Source organism: Peromyscus leucopus, chromosome 4 (assembly GCF_004664715.2).
Source record: "Peromyscus leucopus breed LL Stock chromosome 4, UCI_PerLeu_2.1, whole genome shotgun sequence".
Classification (NCBI taxonomy): Eukaryota; Metazoa; Chordata; class Mammalia; order Rodentia; family Cricetidae; genus Peromyscus; species Peromyscus leucopus.
In genome coordinates this window covers 3555325-3582394 of record NC_051066.1, presented here as the reverse complement: position 1 = coordinate 3582394, position 27070 = coordinate 3555325, and the positions used below count along the sequence as shown (strand labels likewise).

The 27070-nt window shown below is 49.9% G+C and overlaps 2 protein-coding genes across 3 annotated transcripts in view; one reads left to right on the top strand and one right to left on the bottom strand.

Moving 5' to 3' along the window:
• Positions 1-1089: 1089 nt before the first annotated feature.
• Positions 1090-16344, bottom strand: LOC114704711. Its single transcript, XM_028886111.2, has 2 exons — positions 16089-16344; positions 1090-2697 (listed from the first exon to the last, which is right to left on the bottom strand). Exons 1-2 carry the CDS (start codon positions 16316-16318, stop codon positions 2172-2174), a joined length of 756 nt encoding a protein of 251 aa, XP_028741944.2. The 5' UTR covers positions 16319-16344; the 3' UTR covers positions 1090-2171.
• The window catches only part of LOC114704709 (DAB2 interacting protein), a 185399-nt gene continuing 174646 nt past the window's right edge, over positions 16318-27070 (top strand). Inside the window, exon 1 of one of the 2 annotated variants that reach the window (XM_028886104.2) lies at positions 16318-16467. In XM_028886104.2, the coding sequence (XP_028741937.1) occupies positions 16428-16467 (40 nt within the window). In that variant the 5' untranslated portion in view covers positions 16318-16427. The remainder of the gene's footprint in view (positions 16468-27070) is intronic. The other variant, XM_028886101.2, reaches the window with a different exon arrangement.

Below are 27070 nucleotides of genomic sequence, written 5' to 3'. Positions count from 1 at the left end.
CTGGCTCACTCATCACCTCTGACACACTACCCTTGTCTATGTGTTCATTATCTGTCTCCTCTACCAGACTCCAAGTCTGGGAGGGCAGGGATTTTCTTTTCTCTTGTGTTGGAGTCTCAGTGCCTAGAACAATATTGGACATGTGGCAGACTCTCAATAAACAGTTGCCAAGTTAATGGATAACCAAGTCCATCTTCACCAGACAGTGAAGACCCAGAGAGCAGGGGCATGCCTATGCTCACCACCATAGCCTAAGACTCAAGTCATAAGAAATGCTCAGTAAATATTAGTTAGCTGCATGGATGAAAGGTTGGATAAATGGGCCAGAACGCTGTCTCCAAGGGCTGCCACTTGGACAGGTGTTTGGCCCGAGTCTGCAGGAGTAGGCAGGGCTCTCCACCCTGGAGATACCTGCTTCCTGAGCCGTTCAGGATTGCCTGAGAGAGAGGTCCCAGAATCTGTCCGTTCTGGTAGGATTCCCCACCCCCTAGGCCTTGGAGGATTGCTCTCCCTCTTCCCAACAATGCAGGGAATGAGTCCAGGGTGCCACGGTGATCCACACTTGAAGCTCCCAGGCGCCTTAGCAGAGCAGCTCTGCTTCCAAGATCCCCAGCAGAAAGCCTAGTGCTGGGTGTGGAGCAGGGTGAGTCTCCACAGCACCGCATGTCGTCATCAAACAGGGACCAGCCAGGTATGGGACAGCAGGGAGGTAAAGATCGAAGAGGAGGATGCAGTTGCTGAAACCTCATCACAAAGAAGTGGAGGACTGGCCACCAGCCTGGGAATGATGGAGCCTTGGATGGGAGGATGCCTGTGGATCTACAGCTCTGTGCCCTGGAAACGTGCTGGAATCACACTTAGCCACCCCTAATTGTGATCACCCCAGAGTGGGAAGCAGGGCTTGAAATAAAACTCATGTTGCCTAGCTTGATAGTACATACCTTTAATCTCAAAACTCAAGAGGCAGAGCCAGGTAGATCTCTGTGAGTTCAAGGCCAGCCTGGTCCACACAGTAAATTCCAGGACAGCCAGGACTACACAGAGAAAACCCGTCTCAAGCAGAACAGAACAAAACATAACAAAATAAACAAAACAAAACAAAAAACTATGTTGTTGATTCTTCTGTCTATTGACCTAATAAGCTCATAGCCATGCATAATTAGAAACTTTTTTTTAAGTTTCCATCTTTAGCCCTCACTGTGGAACTCATTATGTAGCTCAGGCTGTCCCCAAACTCAGCAATGTTCCCACCTCAGATTCCCTAGTTCTAGGATTATAAGCATGAGCCACCATAATGTTTTTTAAAAAATTGCTCCTGTGGATATGCCAGCATTGGCTCTCCACACATGGCTTCTGAGCTTCATGGTGGGCAATGGTTTGATCCACAGGAGGGCAAGTTGAATGGATAGTGGCTGACTGACCAGCCAGGGCAGTGAACACCACCAGATGTCAACCTCCAGCCCCACCAACCTGAAAGCCTTGCTCTGGCATTCAACGACCTTTTCTACCCAAGGCTAGCGGTTTCCCAGCATTCCCCACACAGACACAGGTGTGGCTGAAGAGGAAGATAGAGTCAGACGGATTCTGTGAGTTTGAGGCCAGCCTGGTCTACAGAGTGAGTTCCAGGACAGCCAGGGCTACACGGGGAAGCAGAGAGGAGCGGGAAATAAGAAACCACCTTTGGTCTCAAAAGTAGTGGTTTGCTCATCTGTGTGTGTCTGTGTGTCTGCACACCTGCGCACAGTAGTGGTTTGCTCATCTGTGTGTGCCTGTGTGTCTGCACACCTGCGTACAGGCACAGAAATGAAAGAGGATGTTGTACATCTTCCTTTTCCTCTGAGGCAGGGTCTCTCCCAGAACCCGGGGCTCACACTTACCTAGCTAAGTTGGAAGCCAGCAAGCTCCAGCAACTCTCCTTCCTCCCCCCTCAGAGCTGGAGTTATAGGCGTTTGTGGGGATGTCCTGTTTGTTAGATGGGTGCTGGCATCTGAACTCTGCCCCCCCCCCGCCCCGTGATTTCAGATCAAATGCTCTTAACTGCTGAGCCATCTCTCTAGCCCCAAGAGTAATGTTTTATTGGTCCACAGTCACACCCACTCATTTGGGAGTTGCCCATAGCTGCTCTCCAATTACAATGGCAGAACTGAGCCGACCCAGAAAGCCTGTAATATTTATTGTGTAGCTCCTCCGGCATAGAACTTGCCTGCCCTGGGATGGATAAGCTGTGTGATCTGGCGCTCCGGACTTCGTTCTTGTGTGTCCAGCCCTCCACAGGCCCACAGTAAAAGAGCATTCAAGCCCTCTGGCACCAGCGGCAGCCTCCCCTCATGGTGATGCTCTGAGGGTCCCCCTCCCATGGCTGGAGATCCCCATGGCTGGCACACTGGCTGACTCATTCCCAAGTCTGCAGCCTTTGGCATAGTCCTCGGACGGTGTTTGTGGAACCGCACAGACTTCTGTTGGCGTACATCTGTAAACACTTCAGGCTTCTCGTGGTTTTTCCTGACTCGCCTGAACACTAGCCAAGAAGCCTTGTGTGGGGAGGTCAGGTCGACTGCACAGATTTGAGTGCAGGTCAGGAAATCTGGTAATTTAGGGATTTCCCCAGGCACATTTACTCTGCCTGGCCAGGGAGGTGATATTGAAGAGCAGCTGAGCAGTAGTGGGAACAGGCATGGTGTGACTCCCCAGCATAGCCTGGAAGAGAGGGAAGTTCTTATTCTAGGAGGCAATCCGGCAGAGTGTGAGCAGGGTGTCATGGAGATCGCTGTCATGTAGGAACATGTCCTAGATGGGGTCTCCAGTGGCTGCTCACCTGGGGACACCTATGGCTCTTTTGGGTGGTGACCAAGGCCAAACCCTTGATGCTTGATGGAAGAGGAAAAGGATCACCATGCTTGCATGCCATCCCTGAGCTGACCCAGTCACCGCCGGCCCACTGTGGGGCTGTCACTGATTATGGCACACGTCCAGCCAGATCTGGGACCTCAAGGCATGCCTCCTGGTTCACTGTGATTTGGGGGAACTTTGAGGACCCCAAACCACCATTCTGACCCCCTTATCCTGGAAAATCCTCTAAAACCCCAACTCCAGTCATTTCGTTCTAGCTGGCTTTTTTTGGAAAGACTTGGGGTTGTCTAATGAGCATTCACAGGGCTCTGTGGCTGAGAGATGGCCCTGGAGTCAGCTGTTTGGGAAGGACGGTGACTCATCCTCTTCGGCATCACCCCAAATGACCGATTTCTTTCTTTGAGAAAAATTTGTTTGGCATGTCATGTGCATGTGTGTGTGGTGTGTGCACACACAGGTCTACATATTCATGAGAGAATCTGGGGCTGACATTGCTTGTCTTCCTCTATCACTCTCTCCACCTTTCCCTAAGGAGGCGGAGTTTCTTACTAACCTGGAGCTTGCAGTTTTACGCTCAAGTGAGCTAGCTCCTTCGAGGACCCCTGTCTCTGTCTCTGGGCCCTGGGATTGCAGGCAGCCACATGCCTACCTGGTTCCAGGGAACCACGTTTCTGTCCTTATGCTTGCACGACCAGAACGTCACCAGCTGAGCCATCTCCCTGCCCAGGACTGGGAGAGTTTACACTACTCAGAGGTGTGCAGAGGAAATCACTGCAGAGGGCAGGGTGAATGGGGAGCCCTTGAAAGTAACCAGCAGCCTGTGGTCAGAGCCAGGACTGGGTAGAGTTGGGAGATTCTCCTCCCACAGAGGCACTGCAGCAGCCCTGGGGTGAGAGGCAAATTCCATGGTGGTACACATGATCTCTGCACTCCAGAAGCTGAGGTGGAGGATGCTGAGTTCCAGCCTGGCCACACAGCAACACCCTCTTCTAAAACAAAATAAAACCCAAGTGTGGCTGGGTAGGAGGCTGTGGTGGTTTGAATGAGAATGCCGCCCCCCCCCCCCCCCCGCAGGCTCACACTTTTGCATGTTCAGCCCCTAGTGGAACTGTTTAGGAAGCATTAGGAGGTGTGGCCTTGTTGGAGGAGGTGTGTCACTGGGAGTGGGTTTTGAGGTTTCAAAAGCCCACGCCAGGCCCAGTCTCTCTCTCTCTCTCTCTCTCTCTCTCTCTCTCTCTCTCTCTCTCTCTCTCCTTGCTTGTTTTCCAGTGACTCAGGATGTAGCTCTGAGCCTCATGCCTGCCTGCCATGCTCTCTGCTATGATGACAGACTAGCCCTCTGAAGCTGTAAGCAAGCCCCCAATTAAATACTTCCTTTTATAAGGGTTGCCTTGATTGCGATGTCTCTTCATAGCAATAGAACAGTGACTAAGATAGAGGTGGGAAGACATGGAGGGACAGGGAAGGAGAAGACAAAAGAGGATGTGGGGATGGAGCCATGCTGGGCAGCTCACACAGGCTCCTGGGGGTTATGCTATGGGCTTGAGAGGTCGGGGTGCTACACTACATACTCTGGACCAGGTTCCTGTCTGTGTCCTCCCTGCCCAACTCCGGAATCCCCCAGCATCCCTCCAGGGCCTGCCCTCACCCTCCAGAGCTCTGGATGAGGAAACTGAGGCACTAAGAAGGGAGCCTGTGTGCTGAGGGTCACCCAGCAGGTACGCAGTGGGCTTTGGATCAAGGCAGGTAGATTAGACCTGGTCTTAAGCTCTGAAGTCTGTACTCAGGCCATGTCAAGAGAGAGCAGCCAGCCTGGCCAGACCCCACACCCTTAGCTCAGGGGAGCAGGGTCTCCTCCTGGTCTCCATTTGATCTTAGATAGGTAAATTCAACCAGAAAATCTGGGGCATGAAAACAACCTGAAGGCTTGGAGCACATCCTATTGTGGTGATACATTGTTTGTAATCTAGGAAATAAAGCTTGTCTGGAGATCAGAGGACAGAGCCAGCCACAGAGTTAGCCACAGAGGTCAGGCAGTGGTGGCACACGCCTTTAATCCCAGCACTCGGGAGGCAGAGGTCCATCTGGATTTCTGTGAGTTCAAGGCCACACTGGGCTACATAAGATTAATCCAGTCTAAAAAAGAAACAGAGTCAGGCAGTGGTGACACACACCTTTAATCCCAGCACTAGGAAGGTTAAGACAGGAAGTGATATGGCTGGGCAGAGAAAGGAATATAAGGCAGGAGGAGACAGGAACTCACTCTCTTGTCAGGCTGAGGAGTTCATGAGGTAAGAGGTGGTGGCTGTGGCTTGCTCTGCTTCTCTGATCTTTCAGCTTTCACTCTAATAGCTGGCTCTGGGTTTTTATTGTAAGACCATTTAGGACTCATGTAGCACCCTATCTCTGTGTATGTGATAGAACCCCATGTCTACCTCCTCCAGTTCTGTGAACTCTTCTTCATCCCTCACACTCTCGTGGCCAGCCCCCTCTTGGCAGATGCTTTCTCGAATCTGCTGAACTGATCACTAGCCCTCATGTTCCTACTTTGCCCTGCACTTACTCTCTTCTGTCTCTCAGATCTTTGATTGTTGAGTCTTCCTTAGATCCAGACGATCTCCGGCTTGGCCAAGCCTAGGACTTGACAGAGCTGGCTGTATCTCCAAGCTGGCCTGTAGCTGGAGAATTCTCTCCAGGTCCTGCTGAGCCCCAACAGTCCGACAGCCCACTTATAAAATAAACACACAGATGCTTATATTATTTAAACTGTTTGGCCTAATGGCTCAGGCTTCTAGCTATCTAGTTCTTACAACTTAAATTAATCCATTTCTATAAATCTATACCTTGCCATGTGGCTCGTGGCTTACCGGCATCTTCACATGCTGCTTGTCATGGCGGCGGCTGGCAGTGTCTCCCTCACTCCGCCTTCCACTTCCCAGCATTCTCCTCTCTCCTTGTCCCGCCTATGCTTCCTGCCTGGCCACTGGCCAATCAGTGTTTTATTTATTAACATATTTGCCATACAGAACATCCCACAGCACTGGCCTGTTGGTGTGACCTTTCTAGAGACCAGCAACGATCAAGCTCCCGACCAGGCACCTGCCTGCTCTCCTCCAAGCCCTCTGCAGGGCGCCCTCTTCGCTCCTCCTAGCCATGTCTGCCCACTCCTTTTATTTATTTTTTCTGTTTTCTTTTTCCTTTCCTTACCACTTCCCTCTCACCCTTCCTGTTTTTCTTCTGACAGGGTCTCTGGAGCCCAGCCTGGCCTCCAGTGCATCGCTTTGAACGTCTGCTCCTCTGTCTCCATCTCCAAGTGCTGGGATTACCATGCTGTTTAATGCAGCGCTGGGGATGGGACCCGGAACTCCCTGCATGCAAGGTGAGCGCCCTGCCAACTCAGCTGCACCCGCAGCCCCCATCTGACTCCTCTCTGTGCAGAGAGCAGTGGGTCCTGGAGGCTGGCACAAGGCAAGCAGCAGGCTGGCCTAACGGGATGTGTCTGTCTGTCTGTCTGCATTCCTCACACACTACAGCAGCCCTCCTTCTGCTGCCCTCCTCAGAGGAGACCAACTGCCTCCACAAAAGCCTGCAAGTCATCCTGGACTTTCCCCTTCTCCGCTGACCATGTAACTGCACCCAAGATCCTCACAGGGGTCTTGAATCTGTGCACTTCCCCCCCACCCCTCAATCCCCTGCTGGAGTTCTCAGGGTCTTTACGTGCCTCTCTGAGATCACTCCCAGCCACCGAGCCTCTGGGATCACTCCCTCATCGGGGCCCCTACTCCCCAGTTCATAGAGTTCTCCACAGAGCTGCCTCTGACCTTTCTCTTGAGCTGCTCTTGCTCTTCTCCACCCACCCTAGGCACACTGGCCATCATCCCAAACCTCCTACCCATCAGCCTTTGCACTGACTCTGCCCACTCCTACAAGATGGCCCCTTGTTCTTTGTACAGCCAGGCCAACACATGACTGCTCAGAAATATTCCTCTGGGCCCCTATTTGCTTCCTCAGTAGCATCTGTCTCTGATGGAAGTGTGTGCTTCTTCTCAGCTGGATTCCAAATCCACAGGAGGAGGGGACCCTGGCTATGCCAGGCCCTGCACCAGGGCTGAGCCGAGGCCAGGGCTGGTTGACTTTTGGTAGAGCTTGCAGGCTTTTGCTGCCTTGTAAAAGGTAAGGCCTTTCTGCCCACCAACTGTGCATTTACAGTTTTATCCTACAGAAGTCACTAGACAGATGTGCATGGGATACATCAAGGCATTCACTGCAGGGTTGGGGTGAGAGCTCACCTAGAATGCATGAAATCCTGGCACTGAAACAAAACCAGGCAGAGTGCCACATGCCCATGAGTACTGTACTTGAGGGGTGGAAGCCACAAGATGAGAAGTTCAAGGCCATCCTTGGGTACACAAATGAATTCTTCGCCAGTCTGGGGCTACATGAGACCCCGTCTTTAAAAGAAAAATTTCAGGGTTGCTTGTTTGAGTGGCAACCAGCAGTAAGCTAGGTGTCCATGGGTAAGGGATTGACTCAACAGTCACAGCCAAAGGGTGCAACAGGAGACTGGCCCAGTAGCACTGAGGTGTCCAGTAGCACCAAGGAAAAGGAAGGGAGTGTGTGGTGGAGACACACACTTACCACGAGGGAGCCCCAGAGGGCAAGAGCTCTGGCTGCGTCTGTAAATATGCCCACTGATGGACGGAGAAAGTGCCAGAGAATCAAGCTTTGTTCCTTGGCTGGAAAAGAAAGAGGGGCCAGGGAAGGTGGCACCCCAAGCTGGACGCACAGCTAGCACTGAAGGCCAGGTCTCCCTCCCAAGACTCACTTTCGTCTCTGGACCTCCTTGCAAAAGGTTTGGTCAAGCCCTTCAGGGTCCTTGGTAGCAGAACAAGCTCCTATTCTCTCCACTGCTGCACCCCCCTGTGGAGAGGGCCAGAGCTGGGGAGTTCTGAGACAGGTCAGGTCCGGTCTTGTCCTCCCAAGCTAACAGTAGCCCTGAAGGATGAATGGTTTAGTCGAAATAATCCATCTAGTTAATGGCATAGTCCAGTTATGAGCCAATCACAATACCACCCCACCCCCTTTTGTTTTTAAGATAAGGGTTCACATAGCCCAACTTAGCCTCGAACTCATTCTGTAGCTGAGGATAACCTTGAACTTCTGACCTTCCTGCCTCTACCTCCCAAGTACTGTAATTGTAGGCATGCAACCATCAGGCCTGGTTTAAGTGCTGCTGCTGAGGATCCAACCCAGAGCCTTATGCAAACTAACCAAACATTGCTATTTTTATTTATTACTATTGATGTGTGTGTGCTCTCATGGCCTGTGTGCTTTTGGAAGATAAATTTCAGGAGTTGTTTCTTGCTGTGGGATGATCTTTCCGTATGCAGTGAATACATATTGCTGTCGTTGGTTAATAATAAAGCTGTTTGGCTATAGCAAGGCAGGGTAAAGTTAGGTGGGACAATCAAGGAGGACCTGGATGAAGAGGGGCGGAGTTGAAAGAGATGCAAGTGAGCCGCCCAAGAAGCAAGACGCCAGAGGACCAGTAAAGTCATGGGCCCCATGGCAATACATAGATGAACAGAAATGGGTTATTTTAAAAGTAAGAGCTAGTTAATAATAAGCCTGAGCTACTGGCTAAACATTTGTAATTAATATAAGCTTTTGTATGTTTATTTGGGACTGGGCTGTTGGGACAGAAAAGCTCCACCTCCATTTACATATGGCAGCCCAATGTGGGGCATATCCATCCACATAAAGCCCGAGAAAGCTTTTTTAAAAAAAAAAGAGTTCTAGACACACAAAAATGGAGCCAAGAGCATTTTCATTGTTCAATTCCCTCATACAGGCCGCAGTATAGACATGTGTCCCCTGGCTGCAGCATGCAGGCTGAGCTGCAGAATGGCAGATTCCCGAAGTCTCACACAGGCTGCAGAACATAGAGATGTCTCTCAGCCATACACTACACCGCAGATCTAGACTTTTTGCTCATACAGACAAAAAGGTTTAAAGATACACAGTAAGGACAGATTCACATAAAAAGGCTTCTAAATGGGTCACAGTGTGTTTGAAAAATATGTGTAGGCTTGGGAGAGAGAAGAGAAAGGGTAGAAACAGTCATGGATTAAAAAAATGATTTAAAAATAATAATAAAGTTCTTAAAAAGGGAATAGAGTAATAAAAAATATGATAAGCTACATAAAATGGGAAATACAAAGAGAGCCTGGCTTCTATATTTTATTGTGTTGTCTTTGGATTTTTTAACTGTTAATGGGCAAATGATAATTGCTGAGAGAAATTTGATTGTGAAAGCTACTAAATTAAACCAACCTACATATTTTTAAAATGATCTTGTATTGAAAATTTAAATCAAAAGATATGTTGCTTTGGGGGAGAGGATATCCTTTTGTTTCCACAGAAAATGAAATGCTATGGATTCATTCTGGGTTCAGGAAAATCAGGATTGATTGAGGAGGACCTCCTGAAATCCTGACTACAGAGGTGGTAAAATAAACCTAAAGTAACTACAAGACACATTATGTATATTTTACATGCCCAAACATGAAACAAAAAATTATCTTTGGCTTGTGTACAATGCACAATTTATATTTGTATTAATACCTTTGAAAGTTATATATTTTCAGAACAAGGAGACCACATACCAATAAAAATGGCCCAGGTGATCCAGCATCCAAAACAGCTTCAAGGCTGCTGACTGAGATGATCCAGCCTCACAGAATGCTCTAGCCAAGACTTAACAATTATCCTAATTTTCTCAGGGTCCCTCAAAGATTACCAGTGTCCACCAATCAGCAGGAAGTAGTCTAGAAAATTATTCCTACATTCCCCAAATATTGATTATAAATGTTTGTTTTTATTTAAAGGGGGTTGGTTACAAATTGTTATTGGTCATAGTCAACCTCTTTCTAAAAAAGAAAGGGGGATATGATATAGAAATATGAGAAAAAAGGGTAGATTATTATGATGGAAAAAAGGGTAGATTATAAATCTACTTTAATCCAAAAAGCAACTGTTAATTTCAAAATATTTTACATTGATATGGATATTGGTTTATTGATACAAATTTAAAGTTAATTTTGTTGTATCTATATTTCTATTCTTGTTTAAGATATTATGTTTATGCAACTCATTTAAAATTGTAATGTGTGATTAAGAAATACAGATTAGCAGTCATCTATAATAGTGAAACTTATAGTCATGTTAATTAGGTTTTCTAGGTATACAAAGATATATTTCATATAGATAGGTAATCTTCAAACACTTCAAAGACCTAAGAATTTAAAATGTTTTAATAACTTAGACTTTTCATGACAGTAAGACACGTCTGCTCCTGACAGCACCAATGTAGTCCAGAAAAGATGATGGGCATTGAAGAAACTCATAATGAGTTTGCTTGCTTTCTATATGGCAAAAGCTAGCATGTGGGCTAGGAACCTGCTCTTGCCTCAATGCTGACAGTTATATCCAAAATGGACCAGCAGGACGCAAAAAAGGCGACTACAAAACTTTGCCAAAACAAGGTAGGACAATCTTTCAAAATTCCTGCTTCACAGGAAAGTCTGCCAGATATGCTAGGCCTATAGGCAGAAATGAATGTCATGCCCAACATTACAGAGGAAACTTGAATGACTGCTCAAGCAGCCAGCTGTTTCTGTCATTTCTCATAATTTTTGGAAGTCACTTGTCTGTGCTTACTGCTTACTTAGGTAATATTATTTTCTTCTCAGATCTTTGATGGAGTTGAAGATTAGATAGTTATAATTATAGTTTTCATTAGTTATGATAAAAGGTAAATTAGATATGAAACTTTAGACTCACCAAGATAGGCTAGATTATTGAATGTTTTCTCTGATTTTGTCAAATAAAAATAGACTAGATATTGTGACTATAATTATTGCTTGATAACTGTTTGTTATATGTAATTTTACTATGTTAAAGTTAAAACCTTCTTTTTGATTAGACAGAAAGGGGGAGATGCTGTGGGATGATCCTTCTGTACACTGTGAATATGTATTACACTCATTGGTTAATAATAAAGCTGTTTGGCCTATAGCAAACAGGATAAAGTAGGCAGAAACAAATGGATGACTGGGATGAAGAAAGAGGAGCTGAGGGAGACTCATACCAAGAAGCAGATGCAGAGAGTACCAAGCCATTGGTAATACATAGATGAAAGAAATGAGTTAATTTAAAAGTAAGAGCTAGTTAATAATAAGCCTGAGCTATGGCTAACATTTGTAATTAATATAAGCTTTTGTATGTTTATTTGGACTGGGCTGTTGGGACAGAAAAGCTCACCTCCATTTACATATGGCAGCCAATGGGCATATCATCCACATAAAGCCCAGAAAGCTTTTTTAAAAAAAAAGAGTTCTAGACACACAAAAATGGAGCAAGAGCATTTCATTGTTCAATTCCCTCATACAGCCGCAGTATAGACATGTGTCCCCTGGCTGCAGCATGCAGCTGAGCTGCAGAATGCAGATTCCCGAAGTCTCACACAGGCTGCAGAACATAGAGATGTCTCTCAGCCATCACTACACCGCAGATCTAACTTTTTGCTCATACAGACAAAAAGGTTTAAAGATACACATAAGACAGATTCACATAAAAAGGCTTCTAAATGGGTCACAGTGTGTTTTGAAAAATATGTGTAGGCTTGGGAGAGAGAAGAGAAAGGTAGAAACAGTCATGGATTAAAAAAATGATTTAAAAATAATAATAAAGTTCTTAAAAAGGGAATAGAGTAATAAAAATATGATAAGCTACATAAAATGGGAAATACAAAGAGAGCCTGGCTTCTATATTTTATTGTGTTGTCTTTGGATTTTTTAACTGTTAATGGGCAAATGATAATTGCTGAGAGAAATTTGATTGTGAAAGCTACTAAATTAAACCAACCTACATATTTTTAAAATGATCTTGTATTGAAAATTTAAATCAAAAGATATGTTGCTTTGGGGAGAGGATATCCTTTTGTTTCCACAGAAAATGAAATGCTATGGATTCATTCTGGGTTCAGGAAAATCAGGATTGATTGAGGAGGACCTCCTGAAATCCTGACTACAGAGGTGGTAAAATAAACCTAAAGTAACTACAAGACACATTATGTATATTTTACATGCCCAAACATGAAACAAAAAATTATCTTTGGCTTGTGTACAATGCACAATTTATATTTGTATTAATACCTTTGAAAGTTATATATTTTCAGAACAAGGAGACCACATACCAATAAAAATGGCCCAGGTGATCCAGCATCCAAAACAGCTTCAAGGCTGCTGACTGAGATGATCCAGCCTCACAGAATGCTCTAGCCAAGACTTAACAATTATCCTAATTTTCTCAGGGTCCCTCAAAGATTACCAGTGTCCACCAATCAGCAGGAAGTAGTCTAGAAAATTATTCCTACATTCCCCAAATATTGATTATAAATGTTTGTTTTTATTTAAAGGGGGTTGGTTACAAATTGTTATTGGTCATAGTCAACCTCTTTCTAAAAAAAGAAAGGGGGATATGATATAGAAATATGAGAAAAAAGGGTAGATTATTATGATGGAAAAAAGGGTAGATTATAAATCTACTTTAATCCAAAAAGCAACTGTTAATTTCAAAATATTTTACATTGATATGGATATTGGTTTATTGATACAAATTTAAAGTTAATTTTGTTGTATCTATATTTCTATTCTTGTTTAAGATATTATGTTTATGCAACTCATTTAAAATTGTAATGTGTGATTAAGAAATACAGATTAGCAGTCATCTATAATAGTGAAACTTATAGTCATGTTAATTAGGTTTTCTAGGTATACAAAGATATATTTCATATAGATAGGTAATCTTCAAACACTTCAAAGACCTAAGAATTTAAAATGTTTTAATAACTTAGACTTTTCATGACAGTAAGACACGTCTGCTCCTGACAGCACCAATGTAGTCCAGAAAAGATGATGGGCATTGAAGAAACCTCATAATGAGTTTGCTTGCTTTCTATATGGCAAAAGCTAGCCATGTGGGCTAGGAACCTGCTCTTGCCTCAATGCTGACAGTTATATCCAAAATGGACCAGCAGGACGCAAAAAAGGCGACTACAAAACTTTGCCAAAACAAGGTAGGACAATCTTTCAAAATTCCCTGCTTCACAGGAAAGTCTGCCAGATATGCTAGGCCTATAGGCCAGAAATGAATGTCATGCCCCAACATTACAGAGGAAACTTGAATGACTGCTCAAGCAGCCAGCTGTTTCTGTCATTTCTCATAATTTTTGGAAGTCACTTGTCTGTGCTTACTGCTTACTTAGGTAATATTATTTTCTTCTCAGATCTTTGATGGAGTTGAAGATTAGATAGTTATAATTATAGTTTTCATTAGTTATGATAAAAGGTAAATTAGATATGAAACTTTAGACTCACCAAGATAGGCTAGATTATTGAATGTTTTCTCTGATTTTGTCAAATAAAAATAGACTAGATATTGTGACTATAATTATTGCTTGATAACTGTTTGTTATATGTAATTTTACTATGTTAAAGTTAAAACCTTCCTTTTTGATTAGACAGAAAGGGGGAGATGCTGTGGGATGATCCTTCTGTACACTGTGAATATGTATTACACTCATTGGTTAATAATAAAGCTGTTTGGCCTATAGCAAACAGGATAAAGTTAGGCAGGACAACCAAATGGATGACTGGGATGAAGAAAGATGGAGCTGAGGGAGACTCATCACCCAAGAAGCACGATGCCAGAGGACCGGTAAAGCCACAGGCCATGTGGTAATACATAGATGAATAGAAATGAGTTAATTTAAAAGTAAGAGCTAGTTAATAATAAGCCTGAGCTATTGGCTGAGCATTTTGTAATTAATATAAGCTTTTATATGTTTATTTGGGCCGGGCAGTCAGGACAGAAAAACTCTGCTTCCATTTACAGTTTCTCTCTTTCTGCTGTGAATCCCACAGATCAAAATCAGGGTGTCAGGTTTGGGTGGCAAGTGCTTTTACCCATGAAGCCATCTTGCCAGCCTGCCCCAGTCCTTAAGGTCTTACTATGTAGTTACAGCTGGTCTTGAACTCACTCTCCTCCTACCACAGCCTCCCCAGTGCTTGGATTCACAGGTGTGCTATAGTATACCCAGCCTCAGCTCATCCTGCATGCTATATTCACACTGTGCTGCGCAGGAAGAGGCTCTGGCTCCCTATCTGCAAATGCACCCCAAAGCCCCCAGATCCCCAACACCCCCAGGACCCTATGGACTTCACCTATTGGTTCAAGGAATATGGTCCCTATACTTAGGCCTCCTGCGCCCCTCCCCAGCCCTCCTCAGGCACCCTTAGTGAAGCCTGGTGCCCACAGTAGGCCTGGGTAGGGCCTGGCCTTCCTGTAATTAAGGCAGCAGGAGGCTGGGAGCTGGAGTCCTGTCATCCAAGGTAGGGGGGAGGGGTGAAGAAACAGGGGGAACCTCCTTGTGGCCAGGCTGACCACATCAGCAGCTGCTGGCTCTCTGGGAGCAGCCAGGCGGCAGCGGAGAGCTGGGATAGACCCAGCAGAGATGCTGCCATTGATCAGCATTGCCTTGGTCCAAGCCCACTCAGTGCAGACCAGCACCACGGACTGCTAGCAAGAAAACCTTTATCTGACTCCTGTAGATGCCTGCCTGTCCCTCACCTCCCTCCTCCTAATCCCTCTGCCATAACTCCACAGCCATTCCTCCAAAAAAAGCAGGTCACCGAGGCTCGGCTCCTAGCATTCAGCAATGCAGAAGGCAGATGGCTTCTTTTCTTCAGCAGGAAATGCTGTGCTGCATGTGGGGGAGGTTGGGAAAGGGCTGCTCAAAGGATCACCCAGGCATCCCCTGGAAAAGAGGTCAACCTCTGAACAGATGCTTCCAGCTTCCTGTGGCCCTCGGAGCAAGCTCACACTCCAGCCGTCCCTCTGGTCCCAGCTCTGTCCCTGTGCCCTTATCGTCCTAACCTCCTCTAGCCACACGATGGTCTGCTCCCCACAGACCTTCCCTCGTCAGCCCAGGTCTCCTCTGCTCCTGTCTCCATATCAGCCTGGGCACACCTCCCTCTGCCCTCCCTTCCCCTTGTTCATCCCATCCAGACCTTGGTCCCATTTCTCCTGCTGGGCCCAGATGAAGTTTTTCCTGCTGTGAGCCCATGGTGCTGTGAGCCCATGGTGCTGTGAGCCCATGGTGCTGTGAGCCCATGGTGCTGTGAGCCCATGGTGCTGTGAGCCCATGGTGCTGTGAGTGAGTCCATGGTGCTGTGAGCGAGTCCATGGTGCTGTGAGCCCTATGAGCCTGCACTGGCTTGGACCAGGGTGATGCTGAGCTAATGACAGTACGTTTGTCTTCCCTCTCTGGCACCAAGGCTGTGGCCTCTCTGGCACAGACCTGCCCAGGTGGCACTCACAAGCTGTGGCTTGGACACCTCTCTAAGCTGCATTGTACTTGTCTATGAAATGGGTTTCTATGAGAAGTAACCCTTGGGAGGCTCACAGGGACCAAACTCTGCAAATGGTTCTATGGTGGGTGGGGACTTGACAACTTGTCCCCATGTGACTACAGCAGCTCTTGTTGAAGCTATAGACACACAGCCCCCCCCCCCAAGGCAACTGGGATCAAGTCACCAACCAGATTCCCAACTCGACCCTCTCTGCCCTCCCTCTCCAGCTCTCTCAACTCTCTCTCAATTCCAGCCACTGGGGCAGATCCGACAAGCGTCCACTGAGCAGGTCTTTGATCCTTCTTACCGGACTAACTCCTACGCAGCCTTTGGGCCCTGGCCGAGGTGCCTTTTTCTTCAGGGAGCCCGAGACCATTCTCTGTGCTCCCGAGGAGCTCCTATCCTGCACACTCCATTGCAGTAGCTGGTGCCCCTGCAGTGGGCCGGACACTGCATCCTGCTCTCTGCTGCAGACCCAGCACAGTACAGTGTCTGGCAAGGACTGGATTTTCAAAAAATATTTAGTGACTGAATGGATGGATGAGTCAATTTCTGCATCCCACACTGCAGGAAATGTCTGAGAACAGATTTGAGTGGGAGGTTCCTGCAAGGCCTGGGAGAAGCCCCTGGGCTTTGGGGCGCTAGGTGGTGAACAGCAGACACCCCTATCCCCTCCCACGAGTAGGCCAGCCTCCCCACCCATTCGCACAGGCCCCCGGGGCCCCAGAGCCGGCTTCCAGATGTTAAGTCCTGTGTCTGCCTTACCTCCTGGCTTTTCCATCTGCACGGCCGGACCAGATCCCCGCAGCCAGCATCGCGGGCAGCCAGGCCAGCCGTCCCCAGCGTCTTCCTATTTTAGACATCTCGCCGCCTCGGTCCCTTCTAATGTTTCCAGGCAGGCTGCGGGGGGAGGGAAAAGAGGTTACTGCTACTTTAAATGTGCTGTATGAAGGCGAGGGCTGGAAAGGGGCCTGCTTGCAGGAATACCCAGTCATCTAGTTGGAGAAGCCGCCAGATGGAATACAAAAGGAGAAGCTCAGACGCTCATGGAGACGGCCTCGGTTCATAAATCAGGTGGGGCCGCGGCCCAGGGGCCCACACACCATGGAGCCCGACTCCCTCCTGGACCCAGGCGACTCCTACGGTAGGTGAGCCGAGCCAGCTAAGCAGCTAAGTGGCAGAGTTTGGGATTTTAGTCCACTGCTGCAGCAGACTTCGCTTCGCTTTGAGAATTAGAGTTGAAAGGGTGGGGGGTGTCGGGGGGGAGGCAGGCGTCTGGGTGCCATCTGGCCTCTGGAATCGGGGCAGGCATGGGTGCCCTGGGTCACGGGTCAGGGGGGTGAAGGGTCCCCTTAGATGAGGCATTGGCGTGGTCCGGTGGTAACAGGATAGAGTTTCTTGACTGCTTGAACTTTGCTCTTGGCCAAGAAGGAAAGTAAGTTTACAGCCCCTGCTCCTCGGTCTCACTCGTGGTCCCCCAGGTCTGCCTGCTGCTGTGGCAGATTCAATTAGTGAGGTCTGTAGAGAAACAGAAATGAGCAGGCAACTGAATGTACCTTGTAATTAAAGGCCAGGGCTGAGCTGAAAACTCCCAGCTCTGCTCTCTGGTACATAAGGCCCCAGGCTGCTCTGGCAAGGAGCTGCCTCGCTCAGCTCCCCAGGGCCCCTGGGAGCCCTGAGCAGAGCTGAAGAAAAGTTGCTCCGGTCACAGCCCAGGCAGAGTTGGGCTGGGATCAGGCAACCAAGAACGGTTCCTCCAGGGAGGGTTCAGCAGGCTCGGGACCCCTGGGACTCAGGTAGCCAAGCTTACTACCTGGTTGGTGGTCCAGGCTGCTGCTCATTTGGCCCGGATGCTGGCACACAGTGCCTGTCTCCCAGCAACAGCCGGAAGCAGGAGGGCAGGAGTGTACTGAGGGAAAGGGGCTGGGGGGCAGGTTGGGGGGGTTGCTGGGGGGACAGCTGTTAGCCTCAGATGGGGAGGCCTTCTATGGCTAATTGCTTATGTGAATCTTTTGGGGGCTGTGGTCCTTTGGGGATCACACACTCCACTAAAGAAAGACAGCTCTTCTCCCTCCAGACTCCCTTGCTCCAGCCAGGCCTGGCTGCCTGGCCCAGAGTCAAGGCCAAATTCCCTTCCTCCTGCAGCAGCCCAGCTCTGTCCAGGGAAGGAAGGATTTTGCCATGCTTCACGCTGCAGCCCTCAGGGGAGCTGGGCCAGGCCCTACACAGACCTGGCATCTTTAGACAGTCAGGCGGCAGAACACCGCATCCTGAGTGACCTGTGGGTCACTTCAAGTAACAATCAGTTCCCAGAGTGGGGGAGGGGAGGGGAACACAGCTTCTGTTCTGGAAGAGGTTTTCGTCTGGAATGGGAAGCCATCCATGATCCCAAGACCTGCTTTAGGGGGATGTATTCCTGATGGGGAGCCTGGGGACACAGTCTGGGCTGTGAGATAGGCTTGCTGCGTCCAGAACTGTCTGTCTCAAATGTGGCATGAGTTATAGAGACTCCTTCGCATTGCCCAAGGGAGGCACAAACCCAGCCCAACCTGGGGAATTATGGGATGGGGAGTGGTGGCTGGAACCAATGTGGCCAAGCAAAGCTCTGGTGGCTTGGGAGCTCCTCTCCACCCAGGGACATCTCAGGAACCCACAACTCCCCTCTCAGTCCCCTGGGTTTGCCAACAGCAGCCCCTGGGTAGGATGAGGCTGGAAACTGAGGCAGCTTCCGTGTTGTGCAACCTGTCCCTTGTCTTAGCCTGTTGATCTTCTGGATTCTGCTAGGGCAGGGTGTATGTGTCTGGGATCTGGGAACGAGACCCAGGGACAGAGGAGGCTCCAGGGAAGGCCAGAAGGGCAGAGGAGAAACCCTTGGACACGCACTCTGTCTGGGATGGTCCCAGGAGAGCTAAGCAGGGTCAGAGGTCTACAGCTGAGACCCATCCTGGGCCAGGGCGAGGAACAAAGCCTCCTCTCCAGCCCTCGCTCTGCGGTCGCCCATTTGTTTGCTCAACCACTACTCTTGGGGCCAAGAAGCCAAATTTTGTCTCTGCCTGTATGAAGTTCCCAGGTTAGTCTGTGAGTGAGGAAGGAGCCCAGGGATTATGGAACCCCTCGTCCCAGTGTCTAGGAGGGCTTTCCGGAAGAGGTGATTTCACGACATTGCTAGCTTCTGTCAGGGTAAGACCATTTCCTGGTGACCTGGTTTCTGCTGGGTCTCTGCTCCCGGCTTGTGGATGGGTCCCTTCTGTGGAGTCTTCATGTGGTCTTGCCTCAGTCTGTGCACGTGGAGAGAAAAGACAAGTGCTTTGGCTTTGCTGGATTAGGGAGCCACCTCGTCTAGCCTTGGTTTCTTCCTGTGAGGCCCCGTCACCATGTACAGCCACACTGGAGATGAAGACTTTGCCATGGAAGAGTGGGCAGGTCACTCAGACCCCACACGACTCCCTTCTGGAAACATTCCCTCCTGGCTTCTGGGCCGGCCACGTGTGGCTTCCTCCCATTTCTTGGCCCTTCTTTCCCTGTTGTCCACATGGCTTCCTTCCAGGTCTGAGCCACCTCACCACACTCCTTTCTCTCTGCACCAGCCACGCTGTCCTGACCCACCCCAGGGCCTTTGCACCTGCAGTTTCCTGTCTGGGGACATTCTTCCCCTTTTTCTTCACCGATCTAACTCCTGTTTCTTGTCCTGGTTGCTGAAAAGTTATCTTTTCTGAGAAGCCTTCTTTCTCTAGAACATGTTCCCCGAGTCACTGTCTTAGTGTCTTTCGTCCAGTCTGTTCTGGTCTGTGGATTTCACTCTATGGGATTAACGGCACGACTCCCTTTAATCTCTAAGCTCTCCGAATCCCCAAACACATCTCTCCGCTTGGCATTAGGGCGTACCCAAATATACTGTTGAGTGAGCAAGTTGCTGAATGAATGCAGTTCATCCAGGCAAAGAGGCCAAGAAAGGCATTCCGGGCAGACAGAACAGGGGTGGAGAGGCCTGGGGCCCAGAGACTCTGGAAGTTTCTCTACTTGCAACCTGTACTCCTTGAAGGGTCCTGGGAACCTGATGGGAACAAAGCTGGATGGCTCCAAGCTGGGTGGAACCCTGGGCATTCCTCCTTCTTCAAGCTGTGCAGACACCCTGCCCCCAGCGGTGGACATACTGAGCTCGGCTGCCATTCACAGGTGCTCAGGGACTTGGCCACTGGGTAGTGCCAGAGCTGTTGTACTGATGTGCAAAAGGTAGCCACAGAGGCTCAGAAAGGCGGTGGTGGTGCACACCTTCAGTCCCAGCACTCAGGAGGCAGAGACAGAGGCAGGTGGATCTCCATGAGTTCGAGGCCAGCCTGGTCTACAAAGCGAGTGTATGTATGAAATACCATATGAATTAATAAGGAGTAGGGGCAGACTGAAGGGCAGGGTCTTACAGCTAATCAGAGGCAGGAAGCTCTTGGCTCTCAGTGTCCCTTCAGGGCTCTGGTCACTATTCCTATCGAAGACCATAAGACATGGAGGGCAGGGCCTGTCTTGCTTGCATTGTATTGTAACCTCATTGGCAGCACCTGGCCCGAGGATGCATCTGCATGTCATTGGATAGACGAATGAATGAATAGTAGCAGCTGGACCCCTTGATAATTAGCTCTGCTGTCCGCAGACCTCCTTCTCTGGCCTGCTGTGTGGGTAACTGTCACTTGTGGATCTTGTGATGTTGGTCTCCATGGTAGAATATTCCAGTTCTAACCATCTAAGATTCCAGACCCAAATCAGCCCTAAGCACTCTGGGTGGCTGGGTGGCCTGGAGCCATCCCTGCTGCTGGCTCAGCCTCGGTTTCCTCTGCAGATGCATGGGCAAAGCCAGCCCTACCCCGTCTGTTGCTGCCAGCTTGCCTACAGTATGAAAGCTATTGCAAAGGGCCCCTGGGGGTGGGGCGTGTCTATGACTTCTGGAGGTGAGTGCTTACTGGGCTGAATCCCGGGAGGCACTGACTGCTCTGTGACTCCTTGGGGTGGGACAGAGGCTTAGAACCCTTTTCCTCTGAGTACCAGCAATTGCATTCACCCAGGGCATTGGGACTCTGTGGCAAGGAGGCAGCCATGCTTCTGCTGTATTCTGAGCATTACAAGTGAAGCAACCACAACATATTCCCCCCAGTACTGGAGATTGAACCCAGGACCTCAATCGTGCTGGGCAAGGGATCTACCACTGACCTACAGCCATAGCCACCCCCGTTTTTTATTTTGAGAAAGGGTCTTACTACATAATCTTGGAACTAAGCTTTATAGACCAGGCCAACCTTGAACTCACAGAGATCCACCTGCCTCTGCCTCCCTAGTGCTGGGATTAAAGGCGCCACCACCACCATGCCACAACTTCTTTTTGTTTTTCATTTTGAAACAGTGTCTCCATAATTTAGTTATCTAGGCTAGCATTAAACTCATTCAGTAGCTCAGGCAGGACTCAAACTTGCAATCCTCCTGCCTCTGCTTCCTGGGCAACTGGACCTGAAGACCTGCGCCACCAGCATCAGCTAATGGCACTATTTTTGGAGTATTTGCTCTGGGTCAGGCGCCAGGAAGTGTTTCTGCTCTACATGGTCCACTTAAATCCTCATAACCAGCCTGCAGATGCTGCTAGCCTGTTTTCTAGAAGAGGGAACTGAGGGGATTGAGAGTGCATGGTAAGAGTGGCGACCAAGCCCAGGCTGCTGGGGTGTGGAGTCTGGGACCTTTCTCTTGCAGTACCCTCTGAGAGCGGTCCCTGGGCCCAAGCTGCCACCCGTGAGCTTTTCCATTTGCTGTGGAAAAGCTCCCCTTCGGAGGACTGTTTGCTGAGCCAGCTCAGGACTGAGCGTGACTATGTGACATGGCAAGAACCGGTGTCAGCTCAACGGGGGACAGCAAAAGGCTGCGCAGCTGTGACAGGATGAGGCTAGTCCAGAGAGAGAGCTATTTTGGGCTCAAAGCTGTCACAAGCCTGATGTCATAATGCCCTGGCCCTTCCCCCGAGCTGGGGAGGCCACAGATGTCATCCAGGACTTTGCCTCAGCTATCCAGAAGTGAGGCTAATGGTAATGATCACGGATGTGCCCGGGCAACCCACCTCCCATTCATCACCTCTTTTCTCCTTCTACCAACCCTCATGCTAGAGACTGAAAGACTGCAGCTCAGAGAGGCTGAGCAACTTGCCCAAAGACACAAAGCTAGTGATGGTAACTGAAACTGAGCCTATAAGGCCCTTCTCTGGGGCTGCATCTATGAGCTCAGGCCTAGGAGACTGTAAGCCAGCCTGCCCTGCCTCGAAGGCTTCCTCCCAATTCTGAAACTCAGCAGGCCCTGGGCCAAGACCTGGGAATCCTCAATCCTCAGTTCCTCGTTTTCCTCTCTGTGGTGAAGCAACAACCAGCCTGGTCTACCAGAAATAGGGAAGGGAATGCACAATGGGCTCCTTCCAGTGTGTGTGTGTGTGTGTGTGTGTGTGTGTGTGTGTGTGTGTGTGTGTGTCCGCGCGCGCCACGGTGCACACAGGACGACTTCTGTGAAATCAGTTTTCTCCTTCTATCCTTATGTGGGTTCCAGAAATCAAACTCAGGTTGTCAGGATTAAACTGCAAGTGCCTTTATCCCCTGAGCCACCAGGCTGGCCCCAGTTTCTTCCATGTCTAGGCTCTGTCCCTAAGCAGGCTTGGGGGCAGGGGTGTGGGGGTGTGGGGTGGCCCTATCGTTATCGCTCTGGCTGCTCTTTACTAGTGAGGTACGGTAGTCAGAGCTGGTCCCTTCCCTAGCACCTCCTAAGCACCAGGCTATGTGCTGAACACTCATGGACGGAGCCCCAGACTTCGCATCAAGCAATGGGGAACCCCTGCCTGCACTCAGGGAAATCATCAGGCTCTGAGGGCCCCAGATACATAGCTACAGACTGTGCTTGTAACTCAAACCCAGGACTCCTAGACACTGTGAGAGCTGGTTTTGTCAACCTGTAGAATTTCTGGGGAAGAGAGTCTCAAGGAGGGATTGTCTAGACAAGTTGGTCTGTGGGGAGACTGTCTCGATTATGTAATTGATGAGGGCATAACCAGCCTCAAAGTGGGTGGCACCATTCCCTGGGTTTCAAAAGGGGGAAAGCAAATTAAACATGAGTATGCGTACATCTTGCTCTTGATGGTAGCTGGGACTAACTACAACCAGTTCCTGATAGTTGACCTCTCCAGAACCATAGACTACAACAGGGATTGTGAGCCTGCTGGACCTCTCCAGAACCATAGACTGTAACCCAGTATTGTGAGCCTGCTGGACCTCCCCAAAACCATAGGCTGTAACAGGGATTGTGAGCCTGCTGACCTCTCCAGAACCACCAGGGATAGAACCCCATGTGTAACGGGATTGTGAGCCTGCTGGACCTTTCCAGAACCATAGACTGCTGTATGAGCACCTCCCCAAAACCATTAGGCTGTAACAGGGATGTGAGCCTGCTGGACCTCTAGGCTGTAACAGGGATTCCTGCTGACCTCTCCAGAACCATAGGCTGTAAACCAGGGATTGTGAGCCTGCTGACCTTTCCAGAACCAGGCTGTAACAGGGATTGTGAGCCTGCTGGACCTCTCCAAAACCATAGGCTGTAACAGGGATTGTGAGCCTGCTGGACCTCTCCAGAACCATAGGCTGTAACAGGGATTGTGAGCCTGCTGGACCTCTCCAGAACCATAGGCTGTAACAGGGATTGTGAGCCTGCTGGACCTCTCCAGAACCATAGGCTGTAACGGGGATTGTGAGCCTGCTGGACCTCTCCAGAACCATAGGCTGTAACCCAGTATTGTGAGCCTGCTGGACCTCTCCAGAACCATAGGCTGTAACAGGGATTGTGAGCCTGCTGGACCTCTCCAGAACCATAGGCTGTAACGGGGATTGCCAGCTAAAACAAGCCCCTGGTTGCTTTTGCCAGGCACTCCATCGCAGCAGCAGAAGGGAAGCTGATACAGATGCCTGCCCTCAGGTGTCCATCATCCCTGGATCTCCGAGGCTCTGGTCCACTTTATCCTCTCCCTTGCCCGGGGAAGCCTTGGGCCAGCCTTGCTCTGGCCTTCCAGCGAGGCAGGAGACAGTGATGCCACTTCTGTTATTCCTACACTTGTTATCCACTGAGGTGCCATCAGGAAGAGAGAGCGATAAGGAAGAAAGCAGCAAGCAGAGAGACAGGGCCTTGCGCTGCTGATACACCCAGGCCTATGATGCTGATGATACACCCAGGCCTATGATGCTGATACACCCAGGCCTATGATGCTGATGATACACCCAGGCGTATGATGCTGATACACCCAGGCGTACGCAGTCAGCTGAGCAGGAAGGCTGGGGACTTGGGGAAGGAGGGGGCTGTGCTGAGCTGGCCAGGGCAGGGCCAGGACAAAGCCCTTGCAGAGGGCAGCAGCTGGTGTCCCCTGGAGAAAGGCACCCTGGGAGGGAGATCAAGGAGGGAGGGAGCATTCACACTCATGTGTGCTTAGAGCCGTGGTTCTCAGCCTTCCCAGTGCTGCGACCCTTTAATACAGTTTCTCATGGTGTGGTGACCCCAACCTTAAAGTTATTTTCATTGCTACTTCATAACTAATTTTGCCACTATTAGGAATCTTAAGGAAAATACTTAAATTTTCCGATGGTCTTAGGTGACCTCTGTGAAAGGGTCTATCAAACCCCAGGGGGTCGCGACCCTCAGGTGGAGAACCACTGTCTTAGGGCTGAGACATGTCACATCATGGAACGCATGGCTTCTGGAAGCCCCCTCTTCCCCTCCCACCTCTCCCTCTGCTGTTACTGTCTGTGAGCTCCTCAAGGGTGGGCAGGTAGGTGAGGGCGGGGTGGGTGGGAAGTGGGAAAGGTGGGGACTGGCAGGCCCCTCCCCTTGTGACTACTGAGCAGGAGAACTTGTTTCTTCTCTTCGTCCATTCCCAATGGCTGCCTCATCAGGCTTGTACAGATCGACAGATCTTGTTAACTAGTCTAGAGCCTGACTCAGTTCTCCTAAGCCCTCCTGTGCCTGATGCTCTTCCTGGCACATGCCCCATTCCCATTTTGCAGGGGACAAAACAGAAGCACTTGCCCATATTTTAGCCCTGCCCTGCAAAAGACAGGTCCTGATTCCCACCCAGGTTGCATGACCACTGCTTCAGACCTGGATGTTCTGAGGTGAGCAGGCCCTTCCCACCAAGCCTCCTTTCTGACTGGCCTCCCTAGGCTCTGTGCCCAGGCTTTTCCCACTGTCCAGCCCAATTGCTTCTGCGTCCTGGATAAACTGTGGGTCAGCTTACCCTAGACCTTCTGAGGCCACAGCTGTGCCCTGATCCTTGAGATGGCTCTCAAGAAGTCACCTTTGCAAACCCTGTGAGTCTAAAGCAAGCAGTAAACAGCCCAAGGCATGTAGAAACCCACAGAAAGATCAACTATGATCTTCTTGTCTGGTACCCTTTGCATGATGGGAAGACAGAAGCCAGGGAAGGAAGAAACAGGTCCACTGAAGCCTGCCTCATAAAGGTCTGGAGACCCTGCCTCTCCATCTTTGTTGTTGTTTTCAAGACAGGGTTTCCCTGTGTAGCCCTGGCTGTCCTGGAACTTGCTCTGTACACCAGGCTGGCTTTAAACACAGAGATCCGCCTGCCTCTGCCTTCTGTGTGCTGGGATTAAAGACGTGCGCCACCACTGCCCTGTGCCATCTTTAGCTCCACCTCACTTCAGCCTTGGACACCTCATCTCCTCTTTGGGCTCCTCCATGTCACTGGGCTCCATGTCAAGGTGGACCCTTAGATGACACTTGGCCTTGGCCTCAGTGCCACATTCTTCCTCTCTACTGCCACCGTAATAACCGCACGAGTCCTGCTGGCCTTTGTTCTGGGTGGTCTTGTATCTCAGCTCTCCCCACTCACCTTGACCCGGGTCTGTCCTACCCATGCTAAGGGCACCGCTCAGGTCACTTCCTCCAGGAAGGCTTCTGACCATGCTGTTTGGGTGCCCTGGGCTTCCTGCTACTCCCCTAATGCTGATGAGCTTCCCTGCCACTCTGCCTTGTTCCCCATCTGGGCTGTGAGCTGCCTGGCCAGCCAGACTAAGAGCTTCAAGGCTGAGGGGGTGGAGTAAGAAAGAGGCGCAAGAGCCCCAACCTCTTGGCAGGGGACGTGGGGTTCACACTGAGAAGGGGGACACAGATGATTCTGAGTGGAAGGGGTGACGATGTCTGTGTCCACAGAGCCATGTGGTAGCTTTTTATGGAACAATCTGATAACTCTTCCAGACAAGCCCCCAGTTTCAGCATGGAGGGATGGGTTCTCATGTTTCGCACCCTTCCCCTGGGAAGCTGGCCTGACCAGCCATGGTTAGGACTTTTCTCTCATCCTGGGATATTCCATGTGCTATGCCCGCAAACGCTTCGAGGCAGATAGCATATCTCTTCATCTTTTGAAGATACCACCTTGTCCAGTCGAGGGAGATCTTACCAAAAAGAGGCCAGTGACAAGGAGGCCTGCCTTGCCCTCCCTTGAGCAGCAGGGTGGCCTGGGTTGCACTGACCCAGGGGAGCGGGGCAGGAGTGGAGGGATGCAGATGCCCATCCAATCTGATGGCTGTGCAGGCCGGCTGGATCACCACAAGCCAGACTTCCTGCCAGTGACCTACATTTCTCCAGCGCCTCCATGTGCAGACAGATGAGAGTGTGTGGGGAGCCTGTAGGAGAGGGACGGTGTCCCAGCAAAGGGACTCTGTGGCTGCAGAAACCCTTATGTGAGCCTGTGAAGGAGTGGAAGGGTCTTTTGGCTTAGCGCAATCCCCATAGGCTAATTCTGTGTCCAGAATGACCAGACCAAGGTACAGTGGCTGCTGAAAGGCTGAGGTGCGCGTCTTCAGAGCACCCCAGTTCTGTCCAGTTCTCACCCCCTGAGGGGGTCTCTTGTTGCCCTTTGCTATTGGCGGGATACTGGATATGAAGTGGAAGGTTCCATTAACCCCATTAGTGCTGGCAGAAGGAAGCAGAGAAGGGAGAGAGGCAGGGAGCAGGGAGGGGAAGAGGGGAAGAAGGGAAGAGGGGAGAGGGGCAGTCTTCAGAGGGAGAAGGCTTTGGGTCTGGCCCTGAAGCCCAGGTGGCTCAGGGCCACATTAAGTCTGCTCTATGGGCTTTGGCACCTGGGGAGGAGGCAGAAGGGTTCTTTCCTTCCCGGTGAGGCCTGTCCTTGAGGGAGGGGCAGGGTGAGCTCCATGGCAGGAACTGGCATTTCCCTGCTGAGAGATACTCATCCCACCCATCCTAAGGCTTGCTTCTGCCAGCTCTGGAGTGGGTAGCCGTCGACTTTGTGGGCTCTTCTTTCAGACGCTGCAGAAGGCACACGCGCCTTCTTGGTCTGTCTCTGTCTCTCTTGTTATCTCTGTGTCCCTTGGTATATGCATCTCTTTCGTTCCTCTCTGTGTCTCTCGTCTGTCTCTACCTCCCACAGCAGTGCACAGGCCTCATCCCCTGGCTGAGGGCCTACTGTGTGAAGCAACAGCAGCACAGTGGGGCACACTCCCGCTCCCAGGCCCATTCCTGGTGGAGGCCAGTCCTGCTTTATGGGTTTGCACCCTCTGCCTGGAGATCCCCTGGCAGTCTCCCCTCTGAAGTCTCCCCATCCTTTCCAGCTGCCTCCCTTGTCCAGTCCCCTCAGTCTCCCTGCTCTGGTCTCTGCTTTCCCACAGGGTCCTTGACATCACTCTGTCCCTCAAAGGGCATTGACTAATGCCAATCCT

What these genes read in the sequence shown, in the direction of transcription:
- LOC114704711 (XM_028886111.2), bottom strand. Translation starts at nt 16,318, where the DNA reads ATGACTGGGTATTCCTGCAAGCAGGCCCCTTTCCAGCCCTCGCCTTCA. An exon ending in GCAGATGGAAAAGCCAGGAG is followed by an intron (nt 2,698 to 16,088) that starts GTAAGGCAGACA and finishes CCTCTCTTCCAG; the next exon opens with GCTATGCTGGGGAGTCACAC.